This window comes from Sander vitreus, chromosome 7, assembly GCF_031162955.1.
Source record: "Sander vitreus isolate 19-12246 chromosome 7, sanVit1, whole genome shotgun sequence".
Classification (NCBI taxonomy): Eukaryota; Metazoa; Chordata; class Actinopteri; order Perciformes; family Percidae; genus Sander; species Sander vitreus.
Genome location: NC_135861.1, coordinates 20,387,911 through 20,405,672, shown reverse-complemented (window position 1 = coordinate 20,405,672; position 17,762 = coordinate 20,387,911). Strand labels below are relative to the sequence as shown.

At 41.6% G+C, this 17,762-nt stretch overlaps 2 protein-coding genes across 4 annotated transcripts; one reads left to right on the top strand and one right to left on the bottom strand.

The window, feature by feature from the left end:
- Positions 1 to 2,039: 2,039 nt before the first annotated feature.
- LOC144521018 (YTH domain-containing family protein 1-like) lies at positions 2,040 to 11,586 on the bottom strand. Of its 3 annotated transcripts, none has more exons than XM_078255215.1 (7): positions 11,164 to 11,586; positions 10,362 to 10,386; positions 9,699 to 9,782; positions 8,474 to 8,553; positions 5,120 to 6,763; positions 4,891 to 4,935; positions 2,040 to 4,645 (listed from the first exon to the last, which is right to left on the bottom strand). In XM_078255215.1, exons 1-7 carry the CDS (start codon positions 11,188 to 11,190, stop codon positions 4,619 to 4,621), a joined length of 1,932 nt encoding a protein of 643 aa, XP_078111341.1. In that variant the 5' UTR covers positions 11,191 to 11,586; the 3' UTR covers positions 2,040 to 4,618. The 3 variants fall into 3 exon arrangements, with proteins under 3 accessions (XP_078111341.1, XP_078111342.1, XP_078111344.1); XM_078255216.1 differs by having other exon boundaries at positions 5,129 to 6,763; XM_078255218.1 differs by lacking the exon at positions 9,699 to 9,782.
- birc7 (baculoviral IAP repeat containing 7) lies at positions 11,465 to 17,762 on the top strand. The gene is made up of 8 exons (XM_078255219.1): positions 11,465 to 11,687; positions 14,110 to 14,703; positions 15,219 to 15,318; positions 15,485 to 15,566; positions 15,723 to 15,768; positions 15,968 to 16,177; positions 17,242 to 17,307; positions 17,476 to 17,762. The coding sequence occupies exons 1-8, from the start codon at positions 11,465 to 11,467 to the stop codon at positions 17,673 to 17,675; spliced, it is 1,521 nt and encodes a 506-aa protein (XP_078111345.1). The 3' UTR covers positions 17,676 to 17,762.

Here is a 17,762-nt window from a genome sequence, read left to right as displayed (position 1 = left end):
CTGATGCAAAGCCAGCCTACACATTAAACAGGGAAACATCCGCCGCTGTTAGTGCATTAACGCTAAATCCTCATCTTTAGGAGTCTGTGCGGCAGTCTCTATAAGCTATTACAGTCCTATTGTAACCGTTAGAAATATTTTACAAAACGTTACAGAGGCCAACACGGTAGGCTACAGTCTCTGCTTTAATACAATATTTTTATAAACAAAAGTAGGTCAACAGCTCCAGTCCACCACACCTTCACTGTGCGACTCAAAGCTCAGGCCTACAGCAGAGGCTGAAGAGCTTTGAAGGGACACAGACTGAAGATGGCTGCAGTGTATAGTCGGATGGAGTCAACATATAGAAACCTAAGTTATTCAATGCCACCTACAGGCGTCCTACTGACAATGCATGTTTGAAGCTGTAGCCCAGTTGGACTTAATACTACACTAAATTAAATAAACTAAAAGTTAATAAATAAATAGTTGCACAGGCTTTCTAGTATAGTCACCACTGAAGTAGTATATTGTGTCAGTTTTCATCCCCCACTGAGTATTCTTGCAGGGAAGATACATTCAATTCAAAAGGGATATAGTTTTAATAATAAACTCAAGGTCTTTAACACATATTTTTGAAGATAAATTACTTTTAGTAAGAACCAATTAATGAACCAAATTAAAACATTAATGGGAGAAGTTGGCAAAAGTTGTTTTTCTGTTGTTTGTCTTTCTTTTACGTAGCCTACAGTACATCATAGGTTCAACGTTGGCAACTTTCATGTAACATTAAATTTGTGATCCTATATTTGAATTGCAAACAACCATTATATAAATACAAGTAACCTAAATATATAGCTCTTTTTAATTGACAATCTGAGCATTGAGCCAAAAACAAATATAATTGTAGGGTCGTTATTAGTAATATATTTATGCCACATATGGTTTGCTCCAGATTGATACGAGTCTATAGCATTGAGCCTGAATGTGATATTGTTTGCCTATTTTCTGTCTCAAGTTTCATGCATACTTTGTAATGTGACAACAAATAAAGCCTGTTCACACTGAGTTTCCTGCTTGTGATTCTCTTGTGATTATTTTGTATAATTGGCAGTCATGCCAACAATGCACCATGCACGCAATACTTGCAGAACTACATCTGACGTGAATTATTTTTATAAATGGAAAATTGATAACTTTTGAATCTTGTGAGGAAGATTTGTACCAGATATGACAAATTTACCTGGTGACTCTAGCAAAGGGGATGATCTCTTTTGGAAGCGTACCTTTAAATCGTTGTGTGGCACAATATTCTATTACATTTTAAAGTCGTATATATCTTAAACGCAAGGAAAATTACCACCACCGTTTCATATGAGATCACTTAGTCTTTTTTTTTTTTTTACTCTAGAGTGTGTTCTTTACCTGGCACATCCCACCAGCAGTTCCTCCAAATCAGGGAATCAGCACCACGGAGAGCTCCTGTCAAAGAAAGAAAATCTTTGACAAGTGTGGAACAAATATATTGTAAATCTGTGCTGAATACCAAAACTATTATACATTATCAGTGCCTATAACTGAATGTGTACATGGCACCTCAGGCTAAAACTGTACTTAAAAAATGTTTTGGCAAATATGTACACGGATTTAACCTACAGCCTTGGTCTTTACATTTTAAATAAGCCACTAAAATGTCAAATACTGTTTACTTATATATGATGGATATGCCATTTAACTATTTACATTTTAAATAACGTAAACCTTCATCCTAGGCGGCAGCACTCCCATTTCTATGCTTTATCATACTCTGTTGTAGACCACTAAAGCCTGTGGAAACAGAGGTCTGCTTTGAGAAACGTATTTACAGATACAGCGTAAAGTCAACTGTAGTAACATGATGGGGGGAAAAAAAGACAACAGAAAGAAACAATTCCAACTGAGAAAAACCTTTCAGTGGCATTTAAGCACTGGGGCTGCCCTACAGAGATTCCTCTCTTTGTATTAGGTATAAGGACTGGCCGTTTACCCACTAACAGAGAATTCATGAGATCGAGACAAAGTCATTTCTGAATGGACAGTTTATTAAGGCTTGATTTCTTCAATAAAGAAAAACCAAGATAGATCTTTTGAACAAGTTATGCCCACTACAACTGTGGTCTATAAGATAATCAATGTTTATTTAATATTTCATGTCATTAATCCTTTTGTAGTGTTGATACATATACTTTCATGGCTAACCTGACATCCCTCTATTGCAAACTAACATCTTCTGACAGTTATCAACAATGTGCACGTAAGTCCTGTACTACAATCACAACCAGTTCATGCTTCCTGAGGCAAAGATGGCTGTGACTCGGTCTTCGGTGGCATCCTATAGCTTCTCACCTGCCCGTGACTCTGTACGCTGGTTGGAGAGAGCGGTGTCGGTGAAGGCAAACATGTGAAGGGCCTTCACCGTATTGCTTGGATCAACCTAGCTATTGTTTAGTGCAGGTAAAAAAGGAGAGGAGATGAAGAAAGGATCCTGTTAGAGGTCAGTTCTCTACACTGGCCAGGTAAAAAATACAACGCAGCTTCACACATCTGGAAATACGGTTGCGAAGCATACGGTTCTTACTCACACTCGGTTGAACTCAGCAAAGTGCAGAACTTCTGCCATCTCAAAGTAACAACGGGGTTAAGCTCTGACAGTCAAAATAGATCAAATGCATCATTAAACATAATCTAAAAACAGACCAAACAACTTAATGTGAATGAGTTCAGGCCACAACTGTCAATATCTGTTTCAGTTCAAAGATTCCAAACAGAAAATTAGGAATTGGGATCTGAATATATCTGATCAGGTTACCATGAAGCGACATCAGAGTTAAACTCTTACACAAATACACAATATGCCAAAATGAGAAAAGATCCCTTAACATGAAAGAGAAAGCTGTGTCGATTAGCAGCATTCCTCTCTGCATCATGGTAACCTCACAATCCACAAAATACTGAACTGACAGTAATCAAGAGAATAGAGAACCTGCTGATCTCAAACGCTCACTAACAAAAACTGCATTCTGGCTTTGAATGCTCTGAAACGATAACAGGGAGGGGACACTGTCCTTTAAAGGACCAAACATCATCACCAGTCTCACAGAAAAGCTGCAGGATAGAGAATAGTTTAACATTGACTTCCTATATTGCAGCTTGCCATGCATGGGCACACGCATCTATTAGTGACTGTTTTTTTAATATCCAATCTTTTTTCCCATTGACATACCTGAAAGTACTTTACTGTATCATAATCAATGGTTTCAGTCTAGAACAAACTATTTTTTGCAACAACCAAAAAACACACAAAAACCACATTTCCTTTTTCTTTTTTTCTTACTCGATAGTAAATCAGTTACATTAAATTTTTAGGTTATACATTTTTAGGCTTTCTCCATGAATATATAGGCTCCTACGTTAAAGCTTAGCATTACGACCAACATGATAAACCTAATTCGAGGAAAAACCAAACAAAAAACAGAGGATTAAGACAGAATGATGGTGAATGGACAAATATGCGAACCCTCCCCCCCCATTTTGTGGAAAGAAAAAACGCAAAAGCAACAATTCATTCAATGTAGCAGTTACATAATGACATCATTCTGATTATAAAACAATTTAAAATGGTGGATGCGACAATTCTCTTAGACTGGGTTGCGTTCACAAGCAGAATCTCCTGATGAAACATACAAAAGACCTCTTCAAGACAAACATCAAAAAGAAAGCAAAGCAGAGGGGTTTAAGGGATGTCGATAGCACAATATTTGACTTAAATGGTGAGAGTTCTGGTTGTGGAGGACACATCCATTATTTCTTTTCCCAGAGGCCTTTGCAATTCCTCCTCAGAAATGTCTTGAGTCCCTTGTGACTTCACACTATCCCTGATTTCTCCAGCAGTGTCACTGTTTGAGCAGTTCTTTTGAGAAGTCATCAATAATTAGAAAAAAAAAAAAAAACATTAAGGCTCCAGAAAACGGCTTTCTGAAATGAAAATTGTCAGTAGTAAGCCAAAAAATAGAGATTTTGTCAATCTGAATGAAAAATAGATAAACCATTGAAGTTTTATTTTCGCACAGCTCCAAGTCCGACAACACATTTGGGATCCTCCAACCCTGTTGGCACAGTTAAACCTCTGAAGCATGGCAATGTTGCCCCCCAATGGACAAATAGGGGCAGGACACATCCGTTCCTGATTGTACTGAAATATAAAGTGGCAGATTTTTTTTTCTCCATGGTGCAGTCAAACCCTGATTCAATTGGAAAGAGGTGGTGGTGGGGGCAGGAGAGAGAAAACCAGTCTGGTGAGAGAAGAGTACGAGATGGAACAGGAAGAAAAATATATAAAAAAAAAAAAGACAAAAAAAAACGACAAAAAAAAAATGAACTAAAGTGGTGGTGGCTAGGTAATACATTAAATCAGCTTGTTATCCCTGCACAAGAAGTGGGTGGTACATGGGGCACAAAAAGCACAAGTCTCAACAATGGCAGAGATTCACCAGGATTAAATAGAAAAAAAATGAAGGGCTTGGTTGCATTTTCATATTCTTCTGTCTCTTAAATCAAAAGTCCTAGTGTAACTGTTGATCAAGCCAAGGATAAATGTCTTCTATTGTTTATTCCTGTTTTGGCGCTCCTGTTTAAAAAACAAAACGAAAATACCATTAGACAATCAAACATTGCGTAACAGCACAGTAAACTGCAGGACATTTTGATGACGTCTACATAAAGCTATTTAAATATTAGAGTATCTAAAATGTCATCCTCACTGTGTGAACAACACAATCAAGAGCAATCACTAATAACTGTCAGAACTTCTAGAAAAAAGCACTTAATAATCAGGGGAGCCAATGACACTAACAAGAAAACATAGTTCTTTACCTGATCCAACCGAGAGCGGTTCTGTATCGGAGAAGGTTCAAAAGTCTGTCAAAAAGAGCAAACAAGAGGAAACAGAAAGACAAAATTAGTCTCTCAGACACAAATAAACAGGAAAAAGAAAGTAGCATCTAGAAAAAAATGAGCAAGAATACACTTTTATTCTAATCAATTGTGCAAAATAAATATTTTTGGTATATTTAAGGCAACACAGTGAGATTACTGTGCCCACCTTGCGCACCTCCTCCTCCTCTTCCTGCCTCTTCTCGTAATGGGAGAAGTCATCAAAGATGGAGGTGGTGTGTTTGTAGGTAGCAATGATCTTGAGCACCTGCTTGGCCTTCTCCAGAGGAACCTCCTGGGTGTCACGTGAGTTGGTCACTGGCTTGTTGTCGTTGTTCTCCAGGCGGATGTGGCGCAGCTGGCTATTAGGCACGTCCTTAACAAACAACCAGTCCACGTCAAACTTGCCCTTCCACTTGTCCTGTGCCCAAACACCAGCACTGGTGCCATAGTCCACTGGTGAACGCATCTCTGCCACACCACAGAAATGACCACTGCCATTGACACTGAACAGAAGGTATACAGGGCCTTTAGCATTCATGGCCCGGAAGGCTGAGTCCAGCCGCTTGTTGCCGTGCTCCGTGCTGCACCAGATGGAGTACTTGATGGAGCGATGGATATCGTCCTCAGAGTAGCTCTTAATGATGAAAACACGTCCATTCTTCAAGTTCCATTCAAAGTTCTTGGGGTTGTAGCTATGGGAGGCACGCAGCTTATCCAGCACTGGGTGGGACTCTCCACCAGGTCCCTGGCTGGCAGAAGTTTGAGGACCACTGTTTCCACTACCAACCATACCCATCACACCACAACCGTCATGGCCAGGGCCACCCTGCCCGTAGCCTTGGTTACGGTTGCGTGGTGCAACCCAACGGGTCTGGGGTTGTGGGGGCTGGGTGTGGTTGTGGTAGGGCTGAGGTGGTGGCTGATGGTGCTGGTGATGGTGGGTTTGTAAGGCCATAGGCTGCATCTGGGGCTGCAACAAAGACTGGGGAGGTGGGGGCTGCATGGGTCCTTGCTGCATGGGGGCTAGAGGTGGCATGCCATGAGGCAGGCCAAGAGGCTGCTGTTGCTGCAGTGGAGCTGTGGCTACTTTAGTCACGGGGCTCTTGTCCCAGGTCCCGATGTTCATATTGTGTTTGATGGGTGGTGGGGGAAGAGCTCCCCCTGGATTGGGCATCCCTGGCTTCACTTTAGCTTTCAGCTGCTGCGGTTTGGCAGGCTTGCTGGCAATGGCTGCCCAGGAGGTGGGTTTGGGTGGTGGCATTCCAATAGGCGTGGCTCCGTTCCCTGTGGCTGCCACCACAGGTCCACCAATCACTGATCCCACAGCCTTGACTCCTGACCCCTGGACAGTGACATCCCCTCCGATCTTCAAGCCAACCATACCCTGCTCCAGGCTGTTCATACCGGGGGCTTTGTTGAGGGTGTCACTGTGAAAGCCCGTCTGACCATCAGGCACCAGGGTTCCCCCCAGGGAACTGGGGGGATAGCTGTAGCTGCCACCGTATGCTGAACTTTGAGTCTGCTGGCCCTGGGAGCCACTTGTGCCCCAAGCAGAGAAAGCAGGGTTTTCAGGGAAAAAATTAAACCTGTGGGGGTAGATGCTGCTTCCCAGACCCCCCGGCTGGCCAAACACTGTGTCTGGCATAAAGTGATGGTCTCCATTACTCAAGGGTCCATAGGGGGTGAGGTATGGAATAGGGGGGTCCCCTCCTGTGGACCAGGGAGCCTCACTGAGGGGATACGGAAATCCAATGGAGGGGGCATAGTAGCTGGACAGGTAGGGGTCGGTGATAGACTGGTAGCTGTTGTTCTGGATGAATAAAGGTCAGCAGAGCCACAATATTAGCAAGTGACTTACAGTTTGATTTTAATCAGATCTGATTTTAAATAAACTACTTCACTTAACATGAGTGACTAACTTAATGCATGAATGTAATGGTTGGGCAATAACTTAACATAACTTAATGCCATAAGAATACAACTCTGCTGAAACGACCACACCACGTTATGTTTCTACAAATTCCTGTTGTAAAAAATAAATAAATAATTGAAGTGTTTGTTTTTTGTAATGCTTAAAAGGTCCAATGTGTAATATATTTACTGTAATAAATCAAAAAATGACCCAAATGTGTCATCAGATATTAAGTAAACATGCTAAGTTGAAATACTATCTTTTCTGACAACAATGCTAATGCCAGTATTTTCTCCTTTTGAAATTTCCGTTCCGTGACGGAATATCGGTTTGTTTATCAACTGCCCAGTTTGACAGCCAGGCCGGGTTGCCAGATATACCTGTAAAAACTTAAACCCAGTGCGCTACAGCTGTAACGTTAGTACAGCCATGAAAGCAGCAAACAAACGAACAGGATCAACGGAGAAAGATTCAACCCGACCTAAAAAAAAAAAAAAAAACGGGCATGTTTCTACATACAGTTGAGTGACCAGAGACGTGACTAATCCCGGGTAAATATTGGAGATGTATTTGAAAGATGGAGACAGCTTAGAGCCCAAAAGGACGCCGAGTTGGCTAATTTCCTCCTGAATAGGTAAGCATTGGCTTCAGGCTAATTTATCACGGCTACAACGGACAGGCATTTTATATCATTTCAACATTTGTGTACATTGAATTATATAGCTAGTGTACTAGCTAGCTGGTTACTCGCAAAAACAATTGAGACACAGCCAGTAAAGTGATCCAGACTGGTCCTGGCTAACGCCGCCATGCTATCCCTGCTAACTGCTAATGTTACCGGAGGAGCAGGCAAGCGGGCCACGGCTGTTTACAACGTGTAGTGTGTTCAGCGGCCGTAGCCAACAATGGGGAGTTATTTTAAGCCAAGAGAGGGAGGCTGTAAATCGGGGAGGACTGTGAGTTTGCAGTGTGTTTAGCGATTGTTGCCGTAATTCAGCCAATAAAGTGTGTTCAGTCGGGTGGAGAGGACTGCAAGGTAGTGTTATTTTTAGCCGTTCCTATCGTAGCTAATTCTAAGCCTAAGAAGTGTGTCTGTCCGTCGGGTGGAGAGGACAGCGAGGTCGTTGCGTTTTTAGCGGTTCCTTCCGTAATTCTAAGCCGAAAAGTGTGTCCGTCAGTTGGGTACAGAGCTCCGCGTGAGCACGGGCTTTTATAACTGTCAATACAGCCAGCATCTAACGTTAGCTACTCCGCTGTGCTGTGAAGTAATGGCTGGCTATGTGAGACTAGCGTCTAACAACATTGTTGTGGATGCTGCGGTCTCAGCCTGGCAACCTCCGTGAACTTCGAGTCTGAGGGGGAGGGGGAGGGGGAGACGACTCTCTCCATTATTTTGAATTTGTACTGCAGTAACTATTGTAAACACTAGCTGTCAGTATTACATATTGCACCTTTAACTGTGGCATACAGCTCAGTGTTTAGATTATCAGTTTGATTCTTTTATAAGTGATTGTGCCATATTGTGACACACCGATAAAAGAAATATTTAAGAAATCACTATCACAATTTTCCTAACAATTGTCTTAAGACAGAGATATTGAGCTTTACCTGAGTTGATTGACCAGTGAGGTATGGCTCAAAGTCATTGTCATGGACAGTCTCCTTCTGATGCAGTGAACCATTTTGCACTGCAACAAAACATAATTACATTAATATACATTTAAATATACAGATTCAGTTTATTGAAGACATAGATAGCAATAGTTGTTTTAGCTATCAAGATGTTTTGAGTTTGGAATGTGACCTAGGCTTAAATTATTATGTTGTAAAAAAAAAAAAAAAATCGTATTTCATTTGGTCAGCTCCAACACAGCACAAAAACAGATTTAAGGATAACCCTATATAAAGAGTTACTGCTACTCATCTATCATTTCATATGATCAACACGAGATGTAGTATTCAATTCGATTCACTAAGCCATGTCAAGCCAAGCCTAGCCTGGAGGTGAATCAGCCTGTGGCCGGCTGCCAACGAGGCCTGCAGGTGAAGCGTGAGTCAAGACCTGCCTGTCACTCAACCAACTGAAAACTGCAGTAAATCAAAGATGACTTGAACATCATAAAAATGCAATTACAAGGCCATAACAACACCGTCGCCAACGCTTACGTTAGTGAGGAACTGACAACATGCATTACCAGTAAATCATTATGTATAGCTGGGGTTAGTGGTGGCATTGAGGGAAGAGTGAGACTGGAAATACCCCCCACCCCAAAAAATATTCTTGATTGCTGATTTATGTTTACATTCTTTTGCACAATATACCTGTAGGGATACAAGGTGGCTATAAAACTTTGCAGTTTGCCCCCTCACAAAAGGATTCTGTGGTCAGCTTGAAGGGACCAAAGAATTAAAAAAAAGTCCATGGAAGCTTCTAAAACCACTCAAAACTGTCTGCTGTGCATATTTAAAAATTGTCATTTTTTTTGGGCAAAATACAGCTAAAGGACTCTGCCTTTGTTTCAAATGGTTTGCGCAAATAGAGAGCCTGCCTGCCACTCTCCCATGGTCAGGAGAATTCTTCTTTCCTAGTTTCTGACCACTTTGACGTGTGTAGGTGCAGGAGATGTACTATCTACACAAACCAATGTGCACACATTTACAGGGTTAGGGTTGAAACAGAACAAGTGTATTTTTGGAATATGATTGGAACATCTTCAGAATAAGGATGAACAGTAGCAAGGTAGATTATGCGGCAAGTGAAATTTATACTAGATTCCAAGCTGACTACAATCTCCATTTTTTGTGAAATAGCAAATTACAAACTTTTACTCACAACTTTCAAGGCTACGGGGGTTGAGCCTGTCATACTCAAAAGACAGATTTGGGTGTGCCATAACCTCAGGAACCAAATATGTAACTGCCAAAACATTAAAGATTGCATCAATAGACGGCATTAGAATTGTGCAGGGAAAACTGAGCATAAGCATCATGGACATTTTCTCATCATGGATACTATCAGCAAACAAAGAAATAAAAGTATTTTCCCCCACAAGCCACCTGCACTTTTAATGACATGGTGGATGTTGTACTCCAATGTGTCTCACATGTGTATGGCTTTCCCAGTATGCCCCCACTCAATTATTAAACCCCTGACCCAGCTATTGTTTATGTCATACTAACTTCTGCAGAACATATTCACAATACAGCCAGGCAAATTATTTCAGGAAAACATGTTTCCCTCCAATTATGGTAAGATGGTTACAGATAATAGCAAATAAACTTATCCCAAAAGTTTTTAACTTGTGCGTTTTGTTTACACTGTGCCAAGACCCAGCAAAAGTATTCAATTATGTTCCCAAAATAATGTGTAGCCTGACAGTAGTGTATATCAGAGAATCAAAGGCTGGTGTATGTAATGCTGATTTAGTCAAAGAAGATATGCCCAGACTAAACAGATATCTAAACAAATTCAGTCCTTTGTGATGCCGCAACTCACCTTTAGATGCTTGTCCCTTTGATCTCTGCATCCATGTTGGATCATGAAAAGAAAAAAAGGAGACATGATTATCTTAGCTGAATTGAGATTTTAGACGGAGTGCAGCCTCATATATTAGCAATGCATTTGCTCAGAAGTTGAACATTAAAGACTACTTCCTTAAAAGACGCAATGCAAAACATGTAATGTTACGCTGCAGTGAAAGCTGTAGATACTTACGGTTGCCTACTATAGTTAGTCATTTATTTGGTGTGTAACTTTTGGCGTTAAATCACACACAACTTCGCTAGCTAACGTAACTAACGTTAGCCTTCTTTAAATGACTTTATACACGCCAATAACGGTAATGCAGCTTGTAACTTTGTTTGTCATAATAGTCTGAATACATGTGGGTCCCTCTAGAAACAATGCAGGGGTTTGTATCACCTTCCATACAAAGTTACGTTAGCTTGGAACTCCGTTCAATTATTTCAACATTAGCTTTAGGTATCACGTAACGTTATTCTTCCAAATGTGGTAGGTTTTTCTGCTACGTTGGTTGTACAAACACATGGCCTCAGTTAATAATGCGTTTGACAACTGTTTACATGGTAACGCATAACTTAGTGTCATCTTTCGTGAATGTCCAGTAAAAACATTCAACTGTTTAACGGAACGTAGCTAACTTGCTAGCTACATGCACCGGCCAACGTTAGTGGCTAGCCAGCACTTCCGAGCAATAGCCATAGCCCAATACATCGTTAGCATGTAGCTAGCTTGCAAGCTCTCTACAGGCGAGGTAACGTTACATTGTTCTTCCTACCTGAGGGTCAATGCTTGTGGCAGACATAATTCATTAAGCAAGTCCCTGGATTCTCACAGAGCCTGAGCTTGTGACTGGATTTCAAGCCCAGTGATTTGAAAGCAAGTTCACAGCTTAGTTACAGTTAGCTATGTGGCTAGTTGTGCCGCTTAGCGTGTGGCTAGTAGTTGTAGCGCAGCCTCAGCTGTATGTTTTCCGCTGTGAGCACGTATCCCAACTTCCACAGCTCAAGTCTGTCGCCTCGGATACTGTGTCCGAAAGCAGTCAAGTCCTGGCACAGGTTTTCAAGTAAACGTTAGCTATGTGTAGCCGAATGGACCTTTCGGTGCTTGAATATTTCTGCCCTCGGTCGCCTTTTACTTTGTCTTTATTATTCCAGAGAGAGAGAGAGCCCTCCTCAGTTACGTTAAAGCCCTGTACTACACTTCCCCAATGGCTGCTCCATCCGGGCTTTGAGCTGCCGCTGCAGTTCACGTCGTTCACCGCGGGGTGGCAAAAGTTTGAAGCATCTTCTGTTGAACAAAGTGAGTATAATTTCTGCGATTTAGATAATACAAAGATAGCGAAAAACGAATGAGCCCAAATCATAAACATGGATACTAAAAGTTAAAAAGTGCACTCTATACTTTTACTGACATGGTGCTATTGTCTGCTATCTCTGTGTGTAAACCAGTGGTTCCCATTGCAAACTTCATGTTAAGGTTCCCTAAACTGACACAAATCAGACCACGGACCCAATTGATAAGATTTCGTCCCAAAGGTCCCCATCTGATAAGAATTTTGCTTTTACAATGTTTTATCACAGAAAGTGTATGACACCACTACATTCTGTCATTGTGTTACTTATGGTTGGAATGGTAGTGACAGCTTGTTAAAAACCTCGCAACTTCTTGCATGTAAAGAGTTCTGTAGACCACCATGTCCAACTTTAACGTGCACGGCTGTCCAATGATGACGAGGCTCTTAGAGAGTGGAAAACGGTTTATTCCACGGATATGATAAAAAAAAAAAAAAAGGGGCAAAACACACATCAAAGCACATTGTACAACAATTACTTGAATTCGAATACATTAGCCTACATATTTTAAATGCCATAAAACAATTTAATTTTGCAATGGGATTAAAATGCAAAACTGTAAATAATACAACATGGCTCTTACAGGAATTATAGTGAAAATAATCATTCCCATGTTTGCTGGGGACCCCCTGGAACTCCCTCAAGGGAAACAACTAGGGGGCTATCAGCAGACTGTGTGGTTTTTCTGCTGGGCCTGAAGATCTGATACAGTTTAGCACAGTGCAGTGTGCATGTGAGACATCCTGGAATGTAAAAATGACACAAGGTAGGAAAGGGCCACAGTCACCTTGATCATAGCAAAGTCTAAAGTCTACATCAGTAAAATCCCTCGTGGTTACATTCCAGCTTTCAGCACTTTTTGGCAGGTGACCCCAGAGGCAGTTAGCCTGGGAAAACCCTGACGAACTTCCGGCAAATTTGAGATTTGCTCTGCAAGTCCGTCTGGCCAAGAGCCCATTCAAGCCCATTTCCAATTTTTCCAAATCGAGGCACCAATCACAACCGTTGAGGAGGGCTTTACACGATGACGATAGCGCCACTTTGAAGTGTCATGTCCTTCATCGCTCTGATTGGTTTTAGGACTATCCAATTGCGCCCAGAGGCATTTGAGCGGCGTCTGTTGGTGACGCCTCTTTGGAAATGGGCTGTGAATGAACCTTCCCCAAACCCACTCTCAGTTACAACTGAGAAGGGTCTGTTGTCAACCAGGCTAATAGGCAGTGGCATTATGGCATTTTGGAATAGAAACGTAGGCTACTTTTTATAGGATTTGTATTGGAAATGTGTCTGTGTGGGGCCAGGATGGGAGCTTCTCAGTGCCATGCATGTAGTAGGCTACATAGCAAGTTGACTGCAGAATAACTCTGATGTCATGGCAATTTCAGCATGACTAGAAAGTTATCATGAACTGGTTAGTTCTGGCCTGCAATATATTCCAGCAATATATTACAGTAGTCAATACTCCCTTCACCACCAGGAGGCAGCAATGATGCACCCACAGCCCCCTAAATTCTGTCAAAAGTCAAACCTATACCCTACTGCTTATATAATAGCTATTCATTTTACTGACGGTATATAAAGCAGCTCATTTCCCATCTTGTGTAGCTTATGTTTTGACTCATGGCTGGCTATTTCAAATGTAACATCCTAACATATGTGGCCAACAAAGTATTAAAAACAATATGGATATACATGTTATGATTTAAGTCTTCAAAAAGCTATAGCCACAACAACAAATCCCACAAACAAGTATAAAACAGTGCACCCTGAACATTGAGTATTGTAGCCTATTGCCCCAAGGAACAAGTATGACTACACAGCTTATTAGTTTGTGTTGAACTAGTTAACTCCTTCATCCTCACTATTAATCTTCAAACTCAAGAGCAAAGGGAGGATACATTACGTAGGCCCTTGGGGAAACAAACACCCAATAGAGAGAAAGATCAGATAGGATAAACAGGATAAAGGGCCACTTTTGTGCTTGTAATACTTTGAAAGGTCAAGTTTTCTTTCTTATATGAGATGAAGTCTTTGGGCATTTGTTGAAATCCCTTTATTCATGTAGAGTTATAGGTTAAAGTTATATGTCGATGTTATTCAGTTGTAAGCTTTAAAGTGACCTCATTATGCTTAATGGTATTTTTTAATAACGTTGTAATATCCCTTTATACTCATATTAGTTGTTAGGCCATAGTATTCTCTGAAATGCTTTACATGTTTCCCCCTAAGAGGCGGAGCAACATGGCATGTTCAGGCTTTCATTCATTCAAGGATCAATGAGCATACATTCTGGCATTTGGTGGCTTTTCTGGAAAGCAGTCTCCTGTAGGCCGCTGTGCAGGCCCCCACAGCTGATCATATTATTTCAGCTGGTGTGCTGCACTCACCTTCAGTGCGTGCTCCACTATGGACCGTAAAAGGGATGACTGGCACAGGACAAGAAGAGAAAGGAAAACCTACATGCCACAGAATGACGGATGACAGGAGTACTATGCTGCGCATCCTTGAGGAGCCTGAGATGCGAAGAGAAGTGGAGAGACTTCGAACTTTTCAGAACTGGCCAGCAGATGCACCTGTCACATCTGGAGACCTGGCCAAGGCGGGTTTTTTTTTTCTAGGCCCCGGGGATAAAGTCCAATGTTTCTGCTGTGGAGGGATTTTAAGATGTTGGGTACACGGGGACAGCCCGGCCACCGAGCACAACAGGCATTTCCCCACTTGCAGTTTCATACTTGGTCGAGCTGTGGGAAATATTCCACTCCAAGTTGGATCCTCCGACTCTGTGGACGGCCAGCTGTTGAGTCAACTCCAGAGGATGACTATGGATGAGCAGGGGACAGCTGGACAAGCGGTCTACCCAGAGATGGAGGCTGAGGATTCCCGGCTCACCACTTTCCACAACTGGCCCACCGAGGCCTCAGTCCAGCCAGATGTTCTTGTCAGAGCAGGATTTTTCTACACAGGTAGGTACTAATTGTCTTACTATAAAGCCTAAACACATTTATATGCTCCTTCTTTAATGTCTTAATATTTAGTGAGTGTCTGTGAGTATATTTCAGTAAAAATATTCTGCACTGACCCAGTCCCTGCTAGAGTGACCTTTCTTTGTGAGAGAGTTCATGGTACAATTGTCCTGCTGAGTCATGATGTTGTGGACAGAACAACCTGGACAAAGCTGGGGCTGCTAAAGAAGTAGGGCTTCCACAGCTTCAGGCAATACACAGAGTGAAAACCAACACAAAATAATGCAATCAAATAAAGTGACCCTACAATGGGTCGTGCTTTTCTGAAGCTACTAGTGTTCATTTTGTTGAGACTGTGTCAGAGAAGGGTTGATTCACCTTTATTGTAGTTTGTACAGGTTTTAGTTCGTGCATCGGACTGATCCATAAAGACATGGTCTGTGTTCAAAGCTTTAGAGATTCACAGAGTTTCTGTCATTAGACTCTTCTCACAGTAGTCCTGTTCACCCTGACAGGTCACGGTGACAATGTCAAATGCTTCCACTGTGATGGAGGGCTGAGGAACTGGGAGCCAGGAGACGACCCCTGGCAGGAACACGCCAAGTGGTTTCCACGGTAACAGCAGGACTTGTCACAAGACAGATATAGACATCAGTTGAATACATCATTTGCCTATGCACTGGCAAATGAAAATGTTTTTCTAAATATATATTTTGTTGTTGTTCTGTGTGCTGCATGTATGCTTTAGCAGGTTATAAAACAGCATCTTTATATTTTTCAGATGTGAGTTTTTAATCCAGGCGAGAGGGCAGCAGTACATCAGCAACATACAAGATGCTCATTTTCATCTGGGTGACACTGTGGTGAGAGCCTTTATCCCTCTTATCTGCTCAGAATAAAGTCTGTTTGGTATACAGCAGACATTATAATCACACACTGATAAATAACAGTTTGTCATTGCTGCATTTAAATCAGTCATGACTGTCATTGTAAATTCAAAACGTGATTATTTATTCTAGGGTGAATCACAGACCTCCACAAGCAGAGATATCGGATCCAGAAATGGTAAGTCAAACAAAACTGAAACAAGGCAGGGAATGATGGGTATGTACATGTACCAAGAAAGAATCTTTATTCCCACCATGTAGACCTGAATAAAAAGCTAGTCGCCTGCTTTAATGCCAATAATTATCGTTGTGTGTCTTTGTGACCATATGGTCACTGGTCTTGTCTTCCTCACCTCTTCCCCCCTCTCATCTCCTAGATATGGTCGGAGGTCTGGGAGCTTCCTCGGCCATGCTTTCGCCGGTCGTGCAGACTGTGCTGCAGATGGGATTTGAAGCCAACCTGGTGGAGAGTCTGGTTCAGACCAAGTACCTTTTGACAGGTCAGCACTACACTTCTGTGTCTGACCTGGTCACTGACGTACTGCAGGCGGAGCAGGAGGACAGACAGCGGGGGCCACAGAGCAGAGGTAACAGCCAGTGGTGGAAAGCAACAAGTACATTTACTAAGTACCATACTTGAGTATTTCCATTTTATGCTACTTTATACTTCCACTCCACGACAATTCAGTGCAAAATATTGTACTTTCTTTTACTCAACTACATTGATCAGCTATAGTTACGTTTCAGATTATTTTTTTTACATAAAACACATATACGCTTCTAAAATACAATACATTGTTAAAGATTAAGCCAGTGGTTTCCAACCTTTTGAGTTGTGAGCAGTTCACATTACTTTCACTTTTGATCATTTAAGTGAATTTTGCTAATGATGCTTTTGTACTTTTAATTAAAGCTTTAGTGCATAACTTTTTGGTATTAATGAAAGTCTGTTACATTCAAGCCATTGCCAGATGAGTTGCTATAAAGCTAATTAATCAGCTCCACACAACTCTCTCTGTATTTCTCAGTATGGCTGTGTTCAGAAGATTGTGTCGTCCGGTGAGTTTCCAGCGCAGAAACTCGAGTGAAGATAATAACCTCTTCTGAAGAGTCCATGTTTTTTAAATCCTCTGTGTCCTCCTTGGCTTCTAGCAACTGTGTGGAGGAAGGGTGGGGACGCTTGCACGATCACGGAAGGCTGTATTATGTGGACATGCCGACAGTGTTGTTGTCATTACTTAGAATTCCTCATGGGGGCAACAGAAACTACGCACTATAGTTTTAACATTTGAAATGCAGGACTCTAGCTTGTAATATAGTATTATATATAGTATAGTATATAGTAGAATATAGTATTTTTTTTACATTGATGTATTGGTACTTTTACTCAAGTAAAGGATCTGAATACTTTTTTCACCACTGGTAACAGTCAACTAGAGGTATCAATGATTAGCATGCTGAACCACTGTCATTTTCCAAAGTAACCTATTCAAATACAATTTGCAAATTCATTTTGTTGACTATTTAACATGAGTAATAATGTGAGGAAAATTAGCAATAACCTACATTTTAATGTTACAATGGATGTCTTAAGTTTGTCATATGTTTGAATCATTCTCGTTCTGTCTCTGTTCATGTTTGTGTCCTTCAGAGCCAGAGACGAGGCAGGGCTCCAGTGCTGGAAATGTGAGGACACAAACACCCATCAGAGAGAAAGGTCAGAGGGCAACACCTATATGATTAGCGGGAAAACATTTGTGCTTGTAACACTTTTCATATCAATAGTTGCTGACATACGATTGCTCTATCCTATAGACACGACACTTAGCTTGTACATAGCGCGAGTGTCCTCATCTAAATTTTCTGTTTGTGGTTTCTCCAACAGTGAAGGACCCCAGCCCAGAGGAGCTGCTGAGGCAGCTGCAGGAGGAAAGGACCTGTAAGGTGTGTATGGACAAACTGGTGTCCATCGTCTTCATCCCCTGTGGCCATTTGGTGGTGTGTGGTGATTGCGCTGCCAGCCTGCGTCACTGCCCCATCTGCAGAGCTGTTATTAGAGGCAGTGTTCGTGCTTTCATGTCCTAAGGCTGTAGTGAGAATCCACTGTTATACAGGTGTTGCATGAGTGACCTTGAGTTTCCCCCTGTACTCATTTTACCTTACCGTACTGAT

Bases quoted from the DNA above. Each gene is read 5' to 3' on its own strand.
- LOC144521018 (XM_078255215.1), bottom strand. From the start codon at position 11,190: ATGTCTGCCACAAGCATTGACCCTCAG. The intron at 9,783-10,361 runs GTGAGTTGCGGC...ATGTTTTGGCAG, and splicing joins AAAGGGACAAGCATCTAAAG to TTACATATTTGGTTCCTGAG. The intron at 4,646-4,890 runs GTAAAGAACTAT...TTTTTTAAACAG, and splicing joins ACCGCTCTCGGTTGGATCAG to GAGCGCCAAAACAGGAATAA.
- birc7 (XM_078255219.1), top strand. From the start codon at position 11,465: ATGTGTAGCCGAATGGACCTTTCGGTGCTTGAATATTTCTGCCCTCGG. The intron at 14,704-15,218 runs GTAGGTACTAAT...TCACCCTGACAG, and splicing joins AGCAGGATTTTTCTACACAG to GTCACGGTGACAATGTCAAA. The intron at 15,319-15,484 runs GTAACAGCAGGA...TATATTTTTCAG, and splicing joins CACGCCAAGTGGTTTCCACG to ATGTGAGTTTTTAATCCAGG.